We start from the raw sequence: 24410 nt of genomic DNA on the forward strand, positions 1-24410 counted from the left end.
CCTAGTCCCTACTATAGCAAATGTGTGCTTAAATTGTATCTTCAACTTATTATTTCAGTTTCAAAAAAAAAAAAAAAAAAAAAAAGCGTAATAGGGTCTATATAACAAACATTACCTTTGTTCAATATCATGGACAACACCTAAAATCAGCCATTTTTTGATAATGAGCATGTGCTTCTTTCTTTCTGCACCTAGTTTTCAACTTTCCTTTTGATCAAGTGTCAACGATCATCTTGACTAGTATCATTGACAGCCTCCTAATTAACTTTCTTTCTAGTCACATATCTTTATCCCCTTCAAGCCGCGTCACTCGTACCATGCCTCTAATATGTAGCCTTTATTAGCTATCTTTCTAGCCACGAGTCTCTATCATCTTCAAACATAGTTTTTCAGGGCATGCCTATAATCATCAGTTGCCACAAGTATGATATTCATCGTCTTCATCATCAAGCCTCAATCATCATGTGCATCCAACAGGATTTGCAGTGTATGGTTTCGTAGTACCATACAAAGCTTAAGAGTAAATATGTAGCTTTTTGCTGTAAATGTAGGTCTTTAAGGCTGAACACCGTTAATTTTTCTTCATGTTTTTGTGTATACTTTATCATTATACTATAACTATATATCATAATTTTTAACATAATATCAAAGCTTTTAGCCAAAAAAAAAACCATAATATCAACGCTATGTTTATCTTTTCTGATACATTTCCCTAAAAATAAATAAATCTTTTCTAGTGCATATATTATACATCCACAATTTTGAACCAACCTCTTATAAACTTCGAACAAACCTCTTAAAATGACAAAAAAAGTAGGCATGAGGATTTGATTATTGCTTAGCATGTTGTGTTTTCCTTCCTTTGTTTAGACAAAGGATGAATTTAAGTAAAAATATGTATCCAGTTGATATTATTCGCTATTCAAAGACACCACTTTCTCCAATAAATTCTGGTTGATAAGGAAAAATCTATAGGTTTTGCAGTGGGAGAAAATCAGTTTTTGACTATAGTTCCCACCCCCATTGAGTCCGAATACTATGAACTTTATGATGAGATACCATCAAACTCTCCCAACCATCCCTTTGACCCCTTTAATCATCCACCAATCAGCAGTTAGTCTAATGAAGCAATCCGACGACCTCATTCAAGATGATTCAAAGCACCAGTATGGAAAATCAAATACATTTTCAAGATACCGCTTGAATTTAAACCCAATCAGACCAACCACTCTGATGAGAGATTTCTTTATTCTCCAGAGGAAGACATCATGAAACAGATATACAGAACACGCTTCTTAATAACCATAAGCCATGGCTTCGGGGTAGTACCAAATAAGGTTGTAAAGTTGGCTGTATTTTAATGCATAGTCATATTGAGTTGGGATTCCTAACTCCATACAATTGATGTGCAAACCAATTATCAAATGAAATTTCGACTTTCACAAATCATAATTTAACTTTCGGGGCTGCCAATTATATATACATTCATCGTACTGTTAATCATCATGTTGATTGCCAGTCTAACAACCATGAAAAATATAGTGGGTGACATGTTGTAGCACAAAGGGGACAGACACTTCAACTCACATTTGAAGCATACCATGACTGAGGCTGAATCAGAATGGGGAACTGTAGGGAAAACATGTTTGTTAGTATGCTTCTAAAAACTTGAAAGGGACTCGGTGTTGGCATTGGCAGTTTTACAATGGTGGTAAGGGGGAAATGTCAATGTCATGATTGGTGGCAACAGAGGTGAGTCGCCAGAAGAACACTAGTGATGGCCAAGGAGGCAGACTGTGTGGTAATTTTGTGGAATGGACTAATGGATTGTGGTGAGCAAGTATGAGGCATTACTTTAAAACTCCTTCAATAAAGAAACCCTCTTTACCAGTTCACCTTATTTTATAAGTCAAAATAGATTTCACCAAAATCAGACAGACAAACCCAGCAACAGCATATATCTGATAACAACATACAAGCATTAGCCAAGCTTACATTTTTTAGATCACCAAGAACGACATTTAATATATCTGAAATTGCATTAACAATATTCAGCTGATTAAATCATAGTAAAGATACCATCCATACAGAAAGGAAACAAGTGAACAGTATTGCAAAATATTAATCAAGGAACCAGAAAAGAGAACCGCAATATCATGAAATTCTGAAATTCAACTCTAATACATATAACAAAATAAACAACTTCCAGCTCATCTAAAAAAGTACAAAGAAGGAGAAGGGCAACCTCCCTCCCCTAAATTACATGCACCAATGTGGAAGCTCAACTAAGAAAAAACAGATTTTAATACAAAAGTCGCAAGAAGCAAGCCAGTAGCCAGTTCAGTGTAATTACACCATCTCCTTCCCAACAGGATTTACAGTGTATTCTAACTTTTTATTCTATCCTTAGCCAAAATACCAACTGTATATACATGATACTTATACTAGCATCAATATGTCTTCAAACATCATCCATATCAAAGAGACTGGGTTGGATAATGCATCAAATATCAGATGAAAAGTAGATGAGTGTAAACATGACAACTCCCGAAGTTTTTTCTCAAAAAGGCCACTATACCACAAGCAATCTGTAAAAATGAAACCCACAAAGTTAGATTCATTTCCACTTGTTGTGTTAACCAAATTATAGAAACACCTACAAAAGGTTGAAGAATATAAACACACAGATATGATCACAGTTCCCTGAATGTACAAAACAAAGAGAGATAAAAAATTAAAAATGAACAACAAAAGTCATTCGCATGGTACCTAAAGTATCCTCGTCCACCTAGCCCTCAATTATGAGTTTTTACAAAAATATATCAAACAGGATTCCTAAGCCGGCACCCAACAAGAGGAAGCATAGAAAATCCGGCCCTTCCATCCCTGAAGCATCCAGTGGCTGTCTTCATCAAGAATAAAATCCTTGTGGTACCATTCCTTAATCTTAGCCCTGATTACACTCATGAGCTCTTGGTTCAATGGGAGCTTCTTGAACCCAGCTCTCGAAATTCGATCTTGACTTTGCTTGTATGTTTCAGGCCTCTCAACCCTCTCTAACCCTTCACATGCTATAACATTCATTACAGCCCTCCCAAAGAACTCTCTCTCAATAATCAACCTTCCTGGATTGTCACGGGGTATAGTAACATCAAATACATCATACAATCCAGAGAAGTGGAAAAGTGCTTCTCGGAACCTCGTGAGAAAGAAGGGGGCATTGAAGGACCCATTAACAATAGAATTAACAAAAATATCAGGTTTCATCCTCCTGATTAAGTTTAAAACTGCATTCCTTGGACTAGTCCCTTCAACTGTTTCATCAAGTAGGTTCATCATCTGGAATGCACAATTCACAGCAAGCACCTCATTCCTCTCAATCTTAAGCTCCTCAATTCGAATAGTTTCCCAGTTCTGTGATGCTATAGCATTGTATTCAAAAGGAACATTAAATCGGTTGCAGTACCTTTCCAAGCGACGACCAGTTTCCTCAATGCACTCTGCTGGACGGAATCCAGGTTGTGGAAGATCAATCCCTGTAATGCGTAGCTTGGGAGCTCCTTCAGGTCTTTTTGAGAGAAACTGGATCAGAAGTGGCCACTGGAAACCATATTGGATACCAAAATCTACAATATGAAGAGTAGTTGCTTTCTCTGCTGCATGCAAAATCATTTTATTAGAAAAGCCATATGAGAACCTCTTGAAAGGGCAGGCTGAAAGATAAACTTGGTAAGCTTTCAACTTTTCAAGAGCTGACACCCTCTTGTAAACCATTTGACTTCCTATACTAGTGCCAGCCAAGCGCGCCTCAAGACCATTAGCAAAAAAATGAGCCACTCTCTGAGACCCATCACCAAAAGGGGTTGAGTGTTGCCTAACCTGCTTCAACAACTCAATAGCAGTTCTACCATCACCTGTGGAGACAGCTTGTGCACATAGAATCAAAAGACTCCTCAAATCAACTGTCTCCTTCTTCTTCCCTTGCTTCTTGTTACGACTACCTTTCCCACCATTACCTCCTTGTGCCTGCCCATTTGTATGCAACGAGGCCTTGCTTGCATCATTCTGCAAAGGTTCACAATTATCACCACACATTGAAGCAGGCGCATCAGTACAAAGCAAAACCTTATCAAGCATTTCTGATAACTCAGCCTCCTCAGACTCGTCTACATAAACAGCAGTCTGCTTATTGCTCCTACCTTCTTCTATTTCTATCTCTTCCCTCTCATGATTCTTCCTTCCTCTCGACCCATCCGACGAATCACTCTCTTTCTCACCCTTCACCACCAAAGATTCCACCTTTAGATCCTCTCCCTTCCACTCAGTCCAAGAAACCGTGTTTCTCTCCAAATCAATAACCAAATTATTACTCTTAGGAAGGAACTTACTAGCTTCATCTAACCCCCTCCTAAATTGCAATATCGATTCACTATCAGTAAAAATATTCTGAGCCATAACCTCCAACCCATCACCAAAATGATTGACACTATCATCTGACAAATTCCCAAAAAACTGTGATTGATCAGTGGGATTGAAATTAGACTGGACAGCATCATGCTCACCCAGAACAGGAAGCGGTGATAAAGAAGGCTGATAGTTATGCTCTCCAAGATCGCTTTGCCATAGAGAATCATTGACAGTGCTAGAACTACCAGTACTATTAGTGCCATAATCACCACTACTTGATGAAAACACAGGACTCTCAACGCTATTTTGATTTGGAAAAGGAGGGTTTTCTTGACCAAGAGCATCATAGAAAGATTTCTCAGTGTCTTTTAGACCCAAAGGGTCATGAAACATGCAGGGCTTGTTTTCAATGTTCTCTTCCATAAGAATCTGATTTATGTACTTGAGAACCGTTTCAGAGAAATCACTGTCGTCCGGGTACGAAGTGAAGTCTGCCTGCAACATAGGCGGAATAACAACATGTGGTGGATCATACGGTTGACCCTCTAGACCAACGGTGGTGGTGATCGAGGGCTTAAAACCAGTGGGACCCAGATCAAGATCAGATGAAAGATTTGGACTTTCGAGGAAGTTAAGGTCTGTAGTAGGAGGAGTAGATAGTTGATTGAATGTGTACTCGTTTATAAGATTTGAGAACTGATCCTCGGAATTTGGCGACATGGTAGAAAAACCGTCCACGAAATCAAAGCTTGAATCCATAATTTATATGGTCAAACAAAGCCAAGAAAGCGTAACTAGCTAATTTTATGTCTAAAACTGATTTGGGAAACTAAAATCTGACACTTTCTAAACATTAAAGACTACCTAATATAGTGAAATTCATATCAAAGACTAGGATCTTAAAAAAAACATATACAGGTGTACACAAAGAGCTAAAAAGAAAACCTTAGATATCCATGATTTAAGTGAACAAATGGAGCAGAGAAGAGTACTCAGAAGCGGAAGAGAAAGATGAGAAGGTGAAACACGTACGGAAGATACCAGCGTACGTACGTAACACAGAATCAAAGGAACTCTCAGCTATTTCTGTAACAGAGGAAAATGGAACCTGTAGATTTGAGTACTTCTCCCAGTTAATATATAGGGAAAGATAGTAATGAGGATTGAGAAGGAAGCTGTTACTTTATTAAGATGACGAACTTTCGTGGAACGCATAGTACAGGTGTTATCTGTTCAGTCAAACACAGAGATGCTTGGGGAAAAAGATTTGACATAATAGTTAAAAAGAACAAACAATTGGTTAAATTTTTAAAATTCAAACTCAATAGAAAATATTGAATAAATTCGAAGAATTTTTCTTCAAAATCTCGATGTATGTGTACTTGTCCATATGTCACTGGAGAAAAAAAAAAAAAGTCTTTTCAAATCGATTCTCGGATTGGTTTGTGAGCTACACACACGAAACAAAATTTCTAATGTTCTGAGTCTTTTGACTTGTCAACTCATGACTCAACTAAAACTACCTTCCGAATCGTTGTGCAGATCTGTTTTTGACAGCATTACCAGTGAAGGCACCTTATGGTCAGCTGATCCCAAGATCACCTGATTTGAAAAAAATAAAAAATAAAAAAAAAAAAAAATTTAAAATTTTATATTTATCAATCTTTAAAAGAAAATTTGACAACACCTTAAATTTTTTTTTTATGTTAATAAAATTAAATTTTGGTTCATAATTTAAGTAACTTAACAATATTTTAAGATTTTTAAGTAAAAAGAATCGTATGCTTTAATATTCTTTTAAGTTTATACTACGGTTTTTTTTTTAGTTTTTGGTTTACCTCAAATACTGTCATTGTACAACTACTTTTTCTCAAAAACATTATAATATATATTATACAATTAATTCCGTAAATTTAGCTTTTAAATTGTAAAATTACTTTTCTTTTTTCTTTTTCCGATAATTTTGATTAAAAAAAATATTAGTTTTAGTTAATTAAGTGAATAAACTTAAAAAATTACTTAATTTTTATATAACATCAATTAATTCATTATATATATATATATATATATATTTATATTGTGGGGTTAAAGAATTTGGCAACTCCGGTCTACCTTATACTAAGCCCAAAACCCACGCCGAGGAGGAAGAAATGCTCGAGGACGAATGAAGAAAGCCCAAATTGCCAAGAAACATCGCCGAGGACAACCCTGTTCTTGGCCAACCGAGATCCTAGAAAGGAAGAACGGTACACCATCGAAGGCAGCCTCCCAGAGCATCCCAAGAAAAAGGACAAGTATAGTAGGACAGCCATGGGAGCATGGTGGAGGAGCAATTCAAGGAGAAACCGTCATCTCCGCATTAAATGCCCACAACTAACGTTTTGGCCACATTAGTGAGGAAATGACCCCTGAACAGTGCTGTTTTAGTTGCTACAACGCACAAAAGGTTTAGGAAGGTAGCTGATAGGACAAGCACTCGAGTAGTGACCTGCATGATCAACAGATAGAGGGCCAAGATCAACCGGAAGGGGGTATATAATGTGAGAAATCCTCCAGTAAAGGGGGAGGGGAATTAGAAAGAGAGAATACAGTAGCAATTTGCATGATCTTGGAAACCTTTGTAACCAAGCACTAAAGAAATAATAAGAACAACAAGTTCCTCGGAAGAAATGTCCGAGGATAGAATTTCATACTTTAGTCCACGTCCTTGTTATTCAACCCACTCATAACCATGTCTAGTTGTTGTAACCCTTACTAAGGCCTAGTCCTTAAACTCATTCTCTATAAATTTATTGTATTGGGCTAGTTGGGCCTGAGTCCACTCATCTAACAGAAGAAGTGCTCAATCTCAATCCCTACAATTGGCATCGTCTGTGGGAAGAACTTGTGTGTTGGTTAGGGCAACAATCAAGCATGGTAGGATCAGGCCCTCATCAAGTAAGCTCCCATCAACCTGAACCGGCTAGATCCCAACAACAGGGTAACTTTCCCAACCCTAAGCATGACCGAAATGAAAAGAATTGAAGGTTTCGAGAGGGAAGTGTGCACACCACTCAAACCAGCAGAAGCCACTCTTGTATGGGCATTCACGTGCTCTAGAGACAAAATAACAACCGGGCCATGCAACCAGAAGAAGTTAGGAGTCACGTATCCCAGAGATAGAATGAAAAGCAGGCCATGCAGCGAGAGATAAACGATTTGAAGAGAAAGTTGCGCCATGCACAACAAAAGCGATCTCATTCTAGCCCTGACATGCCCTCCGATGATAAAGCGATGATGACTATAGGCAAAGATCGAGAACTCCTCCAAGCGATACCTTCTCTCACAAAGAAGAGCACTACCAGAGGCGTAAACATAAAAGCCCATCTCCTAGGGGCTTGGGAAATGATGCCATGAGCAGGGCACTGGATCAACTCTCCAAATCACCTTTCACACGCCGCATAGAAGGGGCTACACTTCCTCAACGATTCCAGTAGCCAACATTTACCATTTATAATGGCAAAACAGACCCCGTGGAGCATGTGAGCCAGTTTAACCAAAGGATGACTGTCCATTCTAAAAATGAGGCGCTGATGTACAAGGTTTTCTCATCTAGCTTGGGACCAGTGACGATGAGGTAGTTCAACAGCTTAAAGACGAATTCTATAGATTCATATAGGCAGCTAACCCAAGCCTTTGGCTCTCATTTCGTTACAAACAGCAGAGCTCCTCAGCCTTTAAGTGCGTTATTGTTGTTATCCATGCATAATGGAGAAACCCTAAAGGCCTACTCGGACAAATATTGGGAGATGTATAATGAAATGGATGACAATTTTGACGATGTCGCCATCAACATCTTTAAAAATAGTCTCCCAACCAAGCACGACTTGAGGAAGTCTCTGACTGGCAAGCCTGCCACCAGTGTGCACCAACTAATGGATCGAATCGATAAGTATTAACGAATAGAGGAAGACTAGCTGCAAGGTAAGGGAAAAGAGAAGGTTATCCCTCAGGACATGAGGGATTTCAGGTCGGACCGATATAACAGCAACCGCCTGATGAGAGATTTCGTAGGGCAATCCGGAGCAACCAACACACAAACTGTCAATACTGTATTCCGAGAACCAGTGCATTGGGTGTTGGAGAAAATCAAGAACGAGCCACACTTTAAGTGGCCGAATAAGATGGCGGGTGAGTCCACGAGGCGCAATCAGAACTTTTATTGCCAATACCACCAAGACCACGGACATACCACGGAGAACTGCAGAAACCTCTAAAACTACCTGGACCAGCTAGTCCGAGAAGGAAAGCTGAAGCACCTTCTACATCATTCTAGTGGTCACCAAGGCCAGATCTATCAAGAACCCTAGAGAGATACTGCCCTAAGACCACCCCTAGGGACGATCAATGTAATCTTGGCCACGCTAGGAAGAACAGGCATGCGCCCTTCACGAGTGTTTTTTGTGGCTCAGCGGCCTGCTGAGGAGTCCCAGTTAGAGCCAAAGAGGGCCAAAATGAATTTTCACCCAATCTTGAGTTTTTCAGAATAAGATAAGATTGGAACCACCCCCCATGACGATGCGCTATTGATCACTCTTAGAATTGGGAACTACGATGTGAAAAGAGTGATGGTAGATGGTGGCAGTGTGGCCGAGGTTATGTACCCCGACCTCTACAAGGGGCTGAGGTTAAAACCGGAAGATTTGACGCCCTATAACTCACCTTTGATGAACTTCGACGAGAAGCTTGTTATTCCAAAGGCATGATTAGGCTACCCATCCAAATCGACTTAGAGATAGTAAAGGTGAACTTTATCATGGTGGACACCTACTCTCCCTATACAGCCATCGTCGGTAGGCCCTGGCTCCATATCTTGGGGGCTATTGCCTCCTCATTGTATCAGAAGGTGAAATTCCCGTCAGGGGACCAGGTTCTCGAAATCTGTGGTTGCCAATCCACGGCAAGGCAGTGTGTGGTGGCTGCCGTCTCACATCAGCTTGATGCGGAGTCCTCAGTCTCTGCTAAAAAGAACTTATAGCAATCAAAGGCCCCGATGTCGCCTTCTGATACAGCTGCCGAGGAGGCAAAATGCGAAGATCTAGAGAAGGTGGTCATTGGTGATGACCCAAAGAAGTTCTTTCGGGTAGGGGCTCAGCTGCCTCTTCAGGAGAAGAAGGAGTTGATGGAGTTTCTCAAAAGAAATATTGACGTATTTTCATGGGATGCCTGCGATGCTCCAGGGATTAATCCAGCCTTCATCTGTCACCATCTCAATGTCAACTCGTCCATCACTCCCAAGAAGCAGCCACCCTATCGCCCATCAAGAGAGCATGCCGATGCAATTAGGAACGAAGTAGTGAAGTTTAAGCATGCAGGGGCTATCAAAGAGGTTTTTTACCCCGAATGGTTGGCCAACACAGTGGTGGTCAAGAAGAAAAGTTGAAAATGGCGGGTTTGTATAAACTTCATGGACCTAAATAAAGAATGCCCAAAAGACCCGTTCCCCATGCCTCGGATAGACCAGCTGGTGGATGTAACAGCGGGTCATCCTCGGATGAGTTTCTTGAATGCCTTTCAAGGCTATCATCAAATACCACTAGCCCTGGAGGATCAGGAGAAGACAGCCTTCGTGACACTTACTGGGAACTACCACTACAAGGTAATGCCGTTCGGTCTAAAGAATGCAGGGTCCACTTATCAAAAGATGATGACAAGAATGTTCGAGCCGCAGTTGGGCAAGAGCATCGAAATTTATGTTGATGATATGGTGGTGAAGAGTAAAGTGGTGTCCGAGCATTTAGGAGACCTCGACAGCACCTTTGATGTCATAAGGAAGCACAAGCTACGCCTAAATGCTTCCAAATGCTCATTTAGCGTGGGATCAGGCAAGTTTTTAGGCTATATGGTTACTCATAGGGGAATTGAGGTTAACCCTGACCAGATCAAGGCTATTAATGATTTAAAACCACCGCAAAATGCCAAGGAGGTCCAAAAGCTTATTGGAATGATCGCAGCCCTGAATCGATTCATTTCCAGGTCGGCGAATCGATGCAAACCATTCTATCTCTTGATCAACAAGTGGAAAGAATTTGAGTGGTCCGAGGACTGTATTGTGGCCTTCCAGTGACTCAATGAATACCTATCTCGGCCACCTATCATGTCCAGTCCTAAGGCCGATGAAGTCCTATACGCATATATTGTTGTTGCCCCTCATGTTGTGAGCTTGGTACTAATAAGGGATGACAATGGCCTTCAAAAGCCAGTCTATTATGTGAGGAAGTCGCTACATGAAGCCGAAGTCAGATACTTACCCTTGGAGAAAGCCATACTAGTTGTGGTCCATGCTACGCAAAAACTTCCCCATTATTTCCAAGCCCATACAGTGGTTATTCTAACCCAATTACCCTTGAAGTCCGTATTTCGGACTACTGATTACATTGGAAGGATTACCATATGGGGCACAATTCTGGGAGCTTTTGACATTAAGTACGTGCCTTGAACCTCCATAAAGGGCCAAGTCCTAGCTGACTTGGTGGCCGAATTTGCTGCACCATCAGTAGAAATAGTAGCAGAGGAGCAAAATATGGATGGAAAATCGATTAGGGTAATCTCTATTCCAGGACCCCCATGTTGGAAAGTGTACGTCAATGGCGCAGCAAATCAAAGGGGGTCCGGAGTGGGGCTAGTCCTAGTATCTCCTAAGAAGACTATCATAGAGAAATCCCTGAGACTTGGGTTCTCGGCCACGAATAACGAAACCGAATATGAGGCCTTGTTACAAGAAATAGCCATGGTGCAGAAAATGGGAGGAAAAGCAGTAGAGATGTTCTCGGACTTGAGATTAGTAATGGGCCAGGTAAAGGGAGAGTTAGAAGCCAGAGATGCGAGGATGCAAGAGTACTTAAGCCAGGTCAAACGCTTGCAATCAAACTTCGATCTTTTCAGTTTGTCACACATCTCCAGAAGTGGAAACAGCCATGCAGATTCATTGGTCACGCTTGCTACCTCCTCGGCAAGGGGTCTGCCTCGAATTATTCTTGTCGAGCATCTGGATAGAACAAATGAGATTGCAAAAGGCATGGTCCATATCCATGAGGTTAGAGTGGGTCCTAGCTAGATGGACCCTATAGTGAGATTCCTCAAAGATGATATCCTGCCCAAGGAGAAGTCAGAGGCTAAAAAAATACGAAGAAACACTCCTCGGTTCTGGTTATCCGAGGACCACAAATTGTATAAGCGCTCCTATTCTGGGCCATATTTACTGTGTATTCACCTTGAAGTATCAGAATTACTACTTGAAAAGCTGCACGAAAGGATCTGTAGGAGTCATAGGAGGAAGATCTCTGTCGCACCGAGCCATTACCTAGGGATATTGGTGGCTAGGGATGTAGAAGGAAGCCCTAGAATATGTTAAGAAATATGACCAGTGCCAAAGGTTTGCCCCAAATATTCATCAACTAGGAGGGGTCCTCAACCCTTTGTCCAATCCATCGCTGTTCGCCCAGTGAGGCCTAGATATTGTAGGCCCTTTCCCCAAGGCAGCAAGAAATAAGAGATATCTATTGGTCGGCACAGATTACTTTACCAAATGGGCCGAAGCTAAGCCATTGGCCAACATCAGAGATGTGGATGTTAATAAATTCATCTGGAGAAACATTGTTACACGATTTGGGGTCCCTCGTACGCTCATTTCAGATAATGGACTCCAATTTGACAGCAAAGCCTTCAGAAGATACTATTGCGAAATGGGGATCACTAACAGGTACTCAACTCTAGCTTATCCTCAAGGAAATGGACAGGCCGAGACTGTCAGCAAGGTCGTAGTCAATGGGCTTAAGAAGAGACTGGATAACGCCAAGGGAAGATGGGTAGAAGAGCTGCCCCACGTCTTATAGACTTACCGGACTACACCACGGTGGTCAACAGGGGAGACACCTTTTGCCATGACCTATGGGGCCGAGGCTGTTATCCCTCTAAAGGCAAGCTTCCCAACGCTGAGGACGAGCTCCTTCACTCCAAGCAGTAATGATCAACTACTAGGGAAGAGCCTAAATCTGATCAATGAACGAAGAGAAAAGGTCGTGACCCAGTCAGCCTATTACCACCAGAAGCTCAAGCAGGGATATGATGCCAATGTGAAGCTGAAACCACTAGCACTAGGGGACCTAGTGTTGAAGAAAGTTGTGGGTGCTGCCAAGAACCCATCTTTGGGAAAGCTGGGACCCAATTGGGAAGGACCATACTGAATTACTTCAGTAGCAGGAATAGATGCATACTATTTAGAAGACTTAAATGAAAAAGCTGTACCTCGTCCATGAAATGTAAATAACCTGAGAAGGTATTATTATTAACAAAAGCATTTCTCTAATTCAAATTTTAAGTCCATTATGATTATATGTCTTGTATCTTGGCAACCATCTAAATACTAGACAGAACCAAGGTCTTGCATGATCCTCGGACTCAAACCTATGGGGAAACTAGTTACTTCAAGAAAATCTAAATACTAGACAGAATTAAGGTCTTGCATGGTCCTCGAACTCAAACCTATGGGGAAACTAGTTACTTCCAGAAAAATCTTAGTACTAGATAGAACCAAGATCTTGCATGGTCTTCGAACTCAAACCTTTGGGGAAATTAGTTACTTCAAGAAAATCTAAATACTAGACAGAACTAAGGTCTTGCATGGTCCTCAAACTCAAACCTATGGGAAAACTAGTTACTTAAAGAAAATTTTAATACTAGACAGAACCAAGGTCTTGCATGGTCTTCGGACTCAAACCTATGGGGAAACTAGTTACTTCTAGAAAAATCTAAGTACTAGACAGAACTAAGGTCTTGCATGGTCCTCGGACTCAAACCTATGGGGAAACTAGTTACTTCAAGAAAATGTGGGGAAACTAACTACTTCCAGCAAAAGCTTAGGTGGCAAGTAGAATCCAAATGTTGGGCGGATCCTCGGACAACAACCATTGAAGAAATTAGCAAGATCAAGCATTCATGCAAGTTGCATTTACAGCCTAAGTGTACGCTCGGATCATCTACTCAGCCCCCGCCCCCTAAAGATGTAAGCAAACGCAAACTAAGTGTCCCTTTAATGCCGGTGAGTTAGAATTTAAAGGTCTAATTTCAGATATGGTATGTACATAACCATTTTTACCCATTAGGATAACCAACTCATGAGACACGAGATTCACACTAATAATAATAATAATAACAATAAACACATAATGTAAAAAAAGGAATTTCATACATTTAATCTAAAGGTCTAGTTACAATGATTCCAATGTTCAAAAAAAAGAGGGGGCAAAACTAAAACAGAAGCTAGCCAAGATGGCCTATTTCTTCAGCTTTATCTTGATTCCATCCTTAGAGAGCTGAGTAGAAACGACCTCAAGATCCTTGGAGCCCTCACTTGGGGGAACAGTCTGAAGGGGCTGAACTGAGAGAGCTGACTCCTCGGCATGAGGGGCCTGAGCATCAGCTGTAGACTCTGCAGTCTTTTGGGGTGCTTCAGGGTTCAAGCCTTCATTTGTTTCGGTTGCCCCAGAAATCTCACTCTCCTTGGCTGGCTCGTCAGGAGCGGTTATGGCCAGAGCAGCTTCAGGCTGAGCAGTCTCAACCTCCTCAAGAGCAACCTCAGCCTCGGAGCTAGCGGGGGCAGTTTCTCGAATGGCAAGAGAGTAGTATACATTCTCCACCTTCCACAGGTCGGATGACGCCTCAACCCCAACTTGTTTAAGGGCTTTATTCCAAACTTGGGAACAATAGAGCCTGCATACCCTAAGTACTTAAGCCTTGAGAGTGGCCTGGGTCTCAGCCACTCCCAAGGCATAAGCCTCCTCTTCGGCTTTCTCCTTAGAGCTCTCAGCCTCTGTCCTGGTGAGCTGCGCCTCTACCTTGGCCCCCAAGGCTTCATCTCTGGCCCACTCCATGACATTCTTGGCCCCCTCTGCCTCGGCCAACTTCTTCTTTAAATCAGTGATTTGCTTCTTGGCAATCTTCAGCTGATCCTTAGTCTCAAGTAGGCGTCTCGTCTGGTTTTCAGCCTTTTTTTGAGCGCTAGCTAGGCCTGATTCAGCACTATCTCTGGCTCTTGTCATCTTATTCAAATCCTCCCTTGCTTTTAAGAGATCGGCCTTGAAGTTTTTAAGGGTCCGCGTAGCATCCAAGCACTTGTCACACTCGAGCTCCAGGGCCCTGCTCTGGTCATTAGCTGCCTCTTCTAGTCTATAAGTGGCCTGAACAGCCTACCAATTGAAACAAGCACACGGAAAGTTGGAAACCAAGGAACAAAAATCAACGGAGTCACAAGTGTTAGAAGTCTTACCATGCCTAAGTACCTCTTGATGCCTCGGAAGACCTCCTGCCTCCTCAAGTTCCCCAACTCGGCCATGTCGGCGGGAAGTAGCAGGGACCTCTCCAGCGTATTGGCCACATAGGTGCCTTCACCCACTCGAAAGTCCCTGAGGGAGGCGTTGTCCATCAAAGGCTCCCCGTGGAGCATTAGGGCAGGAAGCCAAGTCTGAGGCTTGGACTGAGTTGCGACTTCTTTTTCTTGGCCCTAGTGCCCGATTTTTGGTTGTTTTAAAGCTCGTCGGGCTTCATCTTCCTCCTGAGAGGAGTGAGATTTCCCCCCGTCCATGGGCTCTTTGCCTTTGGAAGCCCTCATCCTTTTCGGATCGGTGGGCTCAAGCCTAGGAGGCGGAGTCAATTGAGAAGGAGGAGGAAGTTTGGACCGTGGAGATGATGGCTTTGATTGGGTGGAAGATAACTTGGTCTGATCAGGCTGAAGCTTGGGTAGAGGAGGAGGAAGCTTGGATTGTGGCTTCCCCGATGCGTCCCTCCCCGATTGGCCTTCATGGGCTCTTTGCCTTTGGAAGCCCTCATCCTTTTCGGATCGGTGGGCTCAAGCCGAGGAGGCGGAGTCAATTGAGAAGGAGGAGGAAGTTTGGACCGTGGAGATGATGGCTGTGATTGGGTGGAAGATAACTTGGTCTGATCAGGCTGAAGCTTGGGTAGAGGAGGAGGAAGCTTGGATTGTGGCTTCCCCGATGCGTCCCTCCCCAATTGGCCTTCAATTAGGTCGAGCAAGTTGGTTGGAGGTTTTCTCTTAAAACTCATTTCAGCCTAAGAAGAAGTCCCTACTGATAGGAGATCCACTTCAGTTAAACTGGGGTTACCTAAGTCACCAGAAAGATCCTCGGATAGATTAACTTGGCCGAATACACCAAATTCGTCCTCGGGCGGACCCAAATCAGCGACCTCTTCTTCACTTTCTACTCTTCCTCCCTCGGCCTCTGTAGCTTGATGGGATGAAGAAAGGCCTGCCAATGGAACGCCTTCTGGGATAAGAGATCCTTCTGGAAGCAAGAACCCGTGTTCTGCTACGGTGATTCTGTGAAGTCGAGGATTTTTAACTCTGATTACATACTTCAGAGCCGAGAATGATTTCTGGATAGGATCGTACCCAAGGATCTTGTGAGCGGCTCTGACTTGGTTGTCAGCTTCATTTACAAAGACCTCCGCCTTAAGGATGGTTTCCAAATCTTCCCGGTTGACCAAGTAAAAATGTCGTTCAAAGGTGTGTGGATTTGCAAAAAGAAAGCATATTCATATTAGCAACCAAACAATGCAAACTATGATAGCACAAAAGATTAACCCTTTCCTACTCTGAATACCCCACCTGGTTCCCCCTCCTCTGTTGGACAATGAAGGCCATCGTGCCACTCCCCAGACACAATAAGAAAGTCTTTGTTTAACCCCTTGCTGGTCTCAGGGAGGCACTGAATAAGCCGAACCTTATCGTCCCTCGTCTTCATATAATAGGATTTACCCTTTAGGTGTTGGAGGTTGTAGCACCAGTTTACATCGTGATAGGTTAACCTCAACCCCATTTTCTTGTTTAAGGCGTCCACACAACCCAGGATCCTAAACACGTTGACGATGCACTGGGTGGGAGCTAATCAGATGCCTAAGGTAGTCCCTCATCACAGGTCCCATAGGGATTCTCATACCACCTTCTATGAAGGCGATTATGGGAATCACTACTTCACCCTCTTGCCTCCTAAAATGCCACTCCCCTTCTTCACAGTATCTCAAACCTACATTACGGGGTATCCTATAATTGGCGACAAATTTTTCCATTGCCTCTTCGGACTCAACCAACTTTTTTAACTTACCCATCCCTAGAGACGGTTAAAAGACTCAGGGAAGGACGAAAGAAAGAGAGGAATAAGAGGAAAAGAAACTTAGAAGAGAGAAAACGTGAGTTAGAGAGAGAAGAAAACTTACAGAAATGAGGAAAAGCTCCTTGGACAAGGTTTTTATGCTGAAAAAAGACGTGAGTTTGGCTGGAGATTTGACCGAACTCAGGATATGTGCGCAAGAACTCTTGAGTGTAAAAGTAAAGAGGCAAATTGGTTCAAATGGGTATTTATACCTCCAATTAAAAATAACCGTGCGGGTTTTCCTGCCCATAAAGTTAAAGAAATCCCCACCGTTAGATTACCATCATACCGTTAAACGTGGGGAGCACGGAGCCACCAAAATTTAATGAGGACGCGCTCCGTATACCGAAGCACCAGGAACGTGCTTTAGACAAGTGAAAAGGCTCTGGCACTGATGGAAGACAAGACTTGATAAGCCATGATAAAAGGCCCGAGGACATCAAAATCCTCCTCTTCGTCCGAGGAGCCAGATAGCAGGATTTTGAGGGGCTATTGTGGGGTCAAAGAATTTGGCAACCTCGGCCCACCTTATACTAAGCCCAAGACCCACGTCGAGGAGGAAGAAATGCCTAAGGACGAATGAAGAAAGCCCAAATTGCCAAGAAATATTGCCGAGGACAACCCTGTTCTCGGCCAACCGAGATCCTAAAAGGGAAGAACGGCACGCCATCAAAGGCAGCCTCCTAAAACATCCCAAAAAAAAGGACAAGTACAGTAAGACAGCTATGGGAGCATGGTGGAGGAGCAATTCAAGGAGAAATTGTCATCTCCGCATTAAATACCCACAACTAACGTTTTGGCCGCATTAATGAGGAAATGACCCTTGAACAGCGCTGTCTTGGTTGTTGTAATGCACAGAAGGTTTGGGAAGGTCGCTAATGGGACAAGCACTCGAGTAGTGACCTGCATGATCAACAGATGGAGGGCCAAAATCAACTGGAAGGGGGTATATAATGTGAGAAATCTTCCAGTAAAAGGGAAGGGGAATTAGAAAGAGAGAATACGGTAACAATTTGCATGATCTTGGAAACCTTTGTAACCAAGCACTGAAGAAATAATAAGAACAACAAGTTCCTTGAAAGAAATGCCCGAGGACAGAATTTCATACTTTAGTCCACGTCCTTGTTATTCAACCCACTCATAACCATGTCTAGTTGTTGTAATCCTTACTAAGGCCTAATTCTTAAACCCATTCTCTATAAATTTATTGTATTGGGCTACTTGAGCCTGAGTCCACTCATCTAATAGAAAAAGTGCTCAATCCCAGTCCCTACATATATATATATATATATATATATATAAAATAAAATTTTTATTTTTATGATTATAATTAAACATGTGATTGTCCATTCTAAGGAAATTTGATAAAATTTACACGAAAAGTGTCACAAAATATTATGTTTTTACATTTTGCTATCATATTATTAGTAATAAACTTATTATATTTTTATTTATATATTTTAAAATTTTATTAATTATATTATTTATGACGTGACCGATTTGACTATCGATCAGATCTCAATTCAACTATAAAACCAGTAACCAGTAACCAGTAACCAGTCCCTTTTCCGGTTCTTTCATCATACTTGTTTATAAAACCATGGAACCCCCCCCCCCCACCCCCAAAAATAACACTTGAACGAAAATCTAGAATATATATATATATATATATATATATAAAATAAAACCACTAATAAGGCCCAAACCAAATGGCAATAGAAAAGCCCAGTACAAAATCAATCTCATATCAAACTAAAACTATCACTACTCCAACACCAACATGATTACGTTTTTAATTCAACAAATATTTAAAATTAAAAAAAAAAAAAAAAAAATTCCTCACTGTCTTAGTGCCTCGCAAATTCACAAGTCATTAAACAATTTAAACTAAAACTAAATCAAACCTAAAGTCTAAAAGAAAATAAGAAACTCACTTACTCTTCCCAGCCATTGTCGTCCATCCCTGTTCAGCAACACTAACAACAACCACAACTGAACTCCACAAGCTTTATGTTATAAAACTTTATGTATTTGTGTATTTTTTAATAATTGTTGTTGTTGTTGTTATTGTCAATATATAAAATTTTCTTTTTATTAGATTGTGTAATTTATACTTATTGAGGAACACCCTGGATAAAATTCTTGGAACTGCCACTGAGCATTACAACTACCATTCAAAATAACAAGTCAATACTTTCTCCTCGTATTGTCTTCACTCTTGTCTTGATACGAGAATGTGATGTGATAAGAGTTATTCCTTGTTGGAACACCAAGCTATACTTTGGTTTTTGTCCTTATAAGTTATAAATCATGGCATTTTTTTTTTTTTAATTTAAATTGATTAGAATTTTTTTTTTAACTGTTTAGAAATATGACTTAAATATCTTATCACATTCTAGTAAATTAGCAACACTCCTACTCTTTATGGTTGAGAGAAAAATATGGCAAGTGTATGTGTGTGTCATGAAAAAATTGATAAGTTACTGCAACAGGTTGCATTTAAATGTTTCCTTCTAGGATGTCGAAGGACACAAATCTGTAAAAATAATAATAATAATAATAATAACATGCATGGCTAAAAAATGTAGATTATTTAAATTTAATGGAATTTAAAGTATATATAAAAAGATATATATCTAAGTTTTATCATAAAATTTTTATCTTCTACGACTGAAATTATTAATGATATGGATGATTCTAAGGGTCTAATTCGATACCGTTTATTTTGCTAAAACTGAAAATTTATTGCGGTAAGTACTGTAGATAAAGATAAAAATTAGTTGAAATAGTATAATGGGACCCATAAATAGTACTAAAAAGTGTAGTAGGACCCATGAATAGTAGTAAAAATAAAATGAATAGTGAAATAATTTTCATTTTTAAGTGGTATGCAAACGGAGGCTAAGATTAGACAATGACTCAACTCCAAAAATGCTTTCACCCAAAAAAAAAAAAAAAAAAAATGCTTGCAGCTCCTTGTTTATGTTTACACTCTCAAGTATTGGTTTTTCAAAGGATAAAGTATGATAGTTACAAGTTAAGACGATGACTCATATTCTTTTTTTGGAGAAAGTTAACAGATGCCTCAGAGTACTGATTTAAAATTCTTTATGGGGAAAAAAAATAATTTTTTTTTTTTTATAGTTTTTATATTTCCCATGATAGTGATATTAAAAATTTTCTAAAATGATCTATTAACAAATTCCTTAAGGGCACCAATTAACAAAACCTCTTTTTATTTAAGAATAAAAATTTACTTTTACTTACTTGGTGACTATTCGCTTGTATATAAAAATATTTAAAAATTTGACTATTCATGTTACTATTAACATATGTAAATGATTATTTTTTTCAACTAATTTGAAGGAAACTTTTTGAATTTTTATAATATTTAAAGTTGTGATTGTTACCGTTTAAAAATAATGTTATTTGTTACTTATTGCAGCTTAATTAAAATTACCTATTTCTATAATATGTTTTTTTCTAATATTATTTTTGTAATACAAACATCTGTATATCTCAAATGATTCTTTTTTTTTGGCTAAGTGGAATGAGGCTAATTCAATTCATCATCCTTTCTAGGATTGTCCAGGCTAATTGGTAACCCAATGAAATTTCCTAATTGAGCGCCACTTGAAATGAAATTGACTCAAACTGAGCAAATAGACTACCTACAGTAGGTTTCCTCCTTCAGCAACCAATGTGAGTTGGTCAAGTAGCGGGTGGGATTTGATACTTGATTGAAACCAAACCGACCAATCCAAGCTCATCGGAAACTGCCATTCCTCATCAACCATCATCCTCCCTCTCTCCCCCATTCTCAAATCAATCGAGATCTCGACTCATCTTTCTCCGATTCTTTGTCAATTTTGCTCAAATCTGACCGTCATCCACCCAAACCAAAATTTACTCGATCTATGGTTAGTAGTGGTCAACGACAGGTCTCTCCTTCTACCATCCAATGTGGGTGGATCGAGTTCAGGTTAAGCACAAACCTGACCCGAACCGACCTATGGATAGTCCTAATTTTTTCTCACTTGAGCCATTTCTTGAAATTGGTGCCAAAACATTTTATAAACATATTGAATTTTTTTTTTTTTTTTTTTTTATTTTATTTTATAACTTGAATTTGATATCTTATGTTAATGTTTCCCTTTTTTTAAATTTATTATTTGCTCGGTGTTTAGTAGCTAGGCCAATTTTTTAAAATAGATGACCCAAAATGTTTCTGAAAGCACAAAAAGAAGTTGTTGGCAAATGGGCAACAAAAAAATGACTTATATTGAGGCCTACGACAATGCCAATTCGACCTCTAAGAGCATTAGTATCCGGAGTTGTAAAACTCAGGATATGCTCAATTTTAGCATCAAACCTGGGAGATTCTGGCATTTTACCCTTAATTTTTTAAAAAAACTGGCAATATGCCCCTGTTTGCAAACTATATAGGAGCGTGCCCCTGTTTCGATACTCGATTATCCTAAAATCGAGTTCAATTAAATACTCAATTTGTAGAAAATCGAGTTATGCCTGATCAAACTTAAAAAAAAAAAAAAAAAAAAAAAAAAAAAAAAAAAAAAAAAAAAAAAAAAATTTGCATGGAACTCGAGTTTTAGGATATCGAGTTCCATGCAAAAAAAAAAATTTATAAGTGTGATCGCCCCATATTCAGGGAGCCCTATAGTGGCGTTTTTAAGACCTATAGTGACGTTTTAAAGCCTTATAGCCGCGTTTTCCTGCAAATTTTTTATAAGTGTGATTGGCTCATATTCAGGGTTCCCTATAGTGGCGTTTTTAAGCCCTATATTGACATTTTAAAGCCCTATAGCGGCGTTTTCCTGCAAAATTTTTTTATAAGTGTGATCACCCTATTCTGGGAGCCCTATAGTGGCTTTTTTAAGCCCTATAGTGACGTTTTAGAGCCCTATAGCGGTGTTTTCCTGCAAAAATTTTTTATAAGTCCCCATACCAAGTTCGAGAGGATCTATAGTGGCGTTTTTAAGTCCTATAGTGACGTTTTAAAACCCTATAGCGGCGTTTTGGAACTCGACTTCCCTAAAATCGAGTTCCATGTTTTTTTTTTTTTTTTTTTTTTTTTTTTTTTTTATTTTTTTATTTAGCATAACTCGATTTTCTATGAATTGAGTATTTCATTGAAACTCGATTTTAAGGTAATCGAGTATCGAAACAGGGGCATATCCCTATATAGTTTCGAAATAGGGGCATATTGCTAAATTTTTTAAAAATTAAGGACAAAAGGCTAGAATCTCCATCAAACCTATAAAAAGATGCATTACCCAGATTTGCAATTGTAAAAAAATTTACAACTTAGCTACAGTATCATCCTAAATTTATTATGGTACTATAGTAAAGTTGTATAATTCTTTAATCACTTTTATTCCCACTTCTCTATTCTCTCTGACTCACATTTACTCTCTACCCTTCTCTTTCTCTCCCCCCTTCTTTGTTCTCCCTTCGTCCTTCTCACTCTCTGAATCTCTCGTCTCTCAACTCTCCCTCTTACTCTCTTCTTTCTTCTATGGTTAGAGCTTACATGCTCTGCCACTCACCGTCACCAACACCATGGTAGTCTCTCTTCACCTCCAACCCATCTATTTATATCTCAAACCGAGAACAACCACCACCGATCTCAGCTCTACCTCTCACCCTCTTCTCCTTTCCATGGCTAAATCGTCTCTCTCTCTATTTCTTCAAACCCAAAAAAAGATTTCTCAAACCCATTTTTTGAGGTGGGTTTATGGTGGAGATTGTGGTGGAGGTCGGAGATCGGTGGTGGATATTATAGTGGGTTTCATTGGTTGTATTTTTTTCCCTATGGGTTTGATTCTTGCATGTGTTTTGGTCTTGTGTGGTAGAGGTTCTGATTTGCATGTGGTGGTGAGTTTTGGTCCCGGTATGGGAGGTGTTTGGCTCAATGGCAGTGGGTTGGGTTGTGTTTGGATTGGTGGTGGTGGCAGTGGGTTATGTGGGTAATTTGCTGGTTTGATTTGGGTGATTTTGGTATAGATTTGTGATTTTGCTAGGTATTTTTGGGTGATTTTGATATGGCTTTTTTGTGATTTGTTGGGTTGATTTGGGTGGTGCAGCAGTGGTGTTGTTGATGATGGTGGTGGCAAATTGTGTTGTTGATGATTGGCAAGTGATGGGGAGGTTGGTTTTGAATTGTGTTTGTGTTGGGCTTTGGGTTTGTTCACAGTGGAGAGAGAGAGAGAGAGAAGAGGAGGAAGAGAGACAGAAATTAGAGAGAGGAGAGAGACGGTTTTGGGTTATATATTTTATTGGGCAGATATATTGTTTTAATGTGTTGTATAGAAAAATAAAAGTTTGGATGTTGGGTGTATTATAAAGTGGTATGGTATATGTACGGGCATCAAGTATAAGCCCAAACCATTAGCCTCTACATGCTTAAGAATATAAGGTCCATATCAATTCAGGGAACCAATGCCTTGTCAAGGTCTAGTACCAAGTCGGGGACTACACGGGAGAAAAGTGGTTGAAAAAATTGGGACGAAAGATACGTGAGAGAAAAAGAGGGAGAAACAACTAAAAAGGAGAAGCTCAGTTCTAAGCCTAAGTCTCCTCGGGAAGCCTTCATAGAGAAGTAGAATACGAACTAGTCCCTAGATTCCTTCCCTTGGGCCATTAAGTTGGCCTCAAGAGGTTTTCCCATTATAGGAAACTCTTTGCCCACCTTAAACAAGTAAATTGGGAGCCTGAGCTCAAAGTCCATCAGGCATTTTGGACTAGGGCACCACAGTATAATAGATAAAGTAGTTTTAAAAATAGTAAAGTGAAATATTTTTAAAAAACCAATTGCTAATGCTCTAATAATGCGTGAACAACGTGCCTCCAAATGATTATCATGATTTTTCTTTTTAATAGATTTCACTATCTTTCATGCATAAATCCATATATCAGGAATAGGGAAAAGTAAAGGTAACTAAAGACTATCCATAAAAACTTGACCCTAAAAACTTTATCTTACTTACATTATTAAATACATAATCGTAGGATATTTTATTCAAATTGAACAAGATCATGATTAATCACAAATTGATGTAGCAATGCCAAGTGCTAACAATAAAATATGCCCATAAATTCTTTTTTGTATAAGAAGCGAAATACTGTAACTATCACACTACACAATAAACCATATAAAATCCAACCATTCCATAAAATTAATGGTGATGCAAAATACTAAGATCTAGAGGAATTCGTTCAGTAAAAAAAATTAAAAAAAAGGATCTAGTGGAATACGTTTAGTAAAAAGAATAAAATATCACCGGAATATAATTCTAGCTAATAAACTTGATTAATAAAGTCCATCGGTTTAAATTTTAAGAATCTTGTGTATAGTGGTACTTCCAACTTTGAACCTCAAGACAAAGTCTTCTCAGCTTTAATTCACTGCAACAAATCTGACTTTTTTCAAGGGTCAAAACCCTTAAAAAAAGTATTAAACAACCTTGAAAAAAATTATTTTAAGAGTCCAATCGACCCTTGATAACCTTTGAAACACATACCATCGAAAATGAAATTTTGAAGGCCTTCATGGCCCTCAATACAAGTGCTCTAATCTTATTTTGAGGGTCAAGAGACCCTTAAATAACCTTTTACCAAGGTTTAAAAGATTTATCCTTACAACCCTTGATAAATAAGATTATTTAAGTGGTCTCTTGAAGCTTGAAATAAGATTTTATTTTATTAAAAAAAAAAACCACAATCATGCACAAAATATATATATATATATATATATATATATACACACAAAAATTCACA

General features: G+C 39.7%; 1 protein-coding gene across 1 annotated transcript; it reads right to left on the reverse strand.

Annotated features, from left to right (window-relative positions):
• Positions 1-2130: 2130 nt before the first annotated feature.
• Positions 2131-5750, reverse strand: LOC115986685 (scarecrow-like protein 33). The gene is made up of 2 exons (XM_031109925.1): positions 2770-5750; positions 2131-2588 (listed from the first exon to the last, which is right to left on the reverse strand). Exon 1 carries the CDS (start codon positions 5164-5166, stop codon positions 2836-2838), a length of 2331 nt encoding a protein of 776 aa, XP_030965785.1. The 5' UTR covers positions 5167-5750; the 3' UTR covers positions 2131-2588; positions 2770-2835.
• Positions 5751-24410: the final 18660 nt, after the last annotated feature.

Source organism: Quercus lobata, chromosome 1 (assembly GCF_001633185.2).
Source record: "Quercus lobata isolate SW786 chromosome 1, ValleyOak3.0 Primary Assembly, whole genome shotgun sequence".
NCBI lineage: Eukaryota > Viridiplantae > Streptophyta > Magnoliopsida > Fagales > Fagaceae > Quercus > Quercus lobata.

Bases quoted from the DNA above. Each gene is read 5' to 3' on its own strand.
- LOC115986685 (XM_031109925.1), bottom strand. From the start codon at position 5,166: ATGGATTCAAGCTTTGATTTCGTGGACGGTTTTTCTACCATGTCGCCA.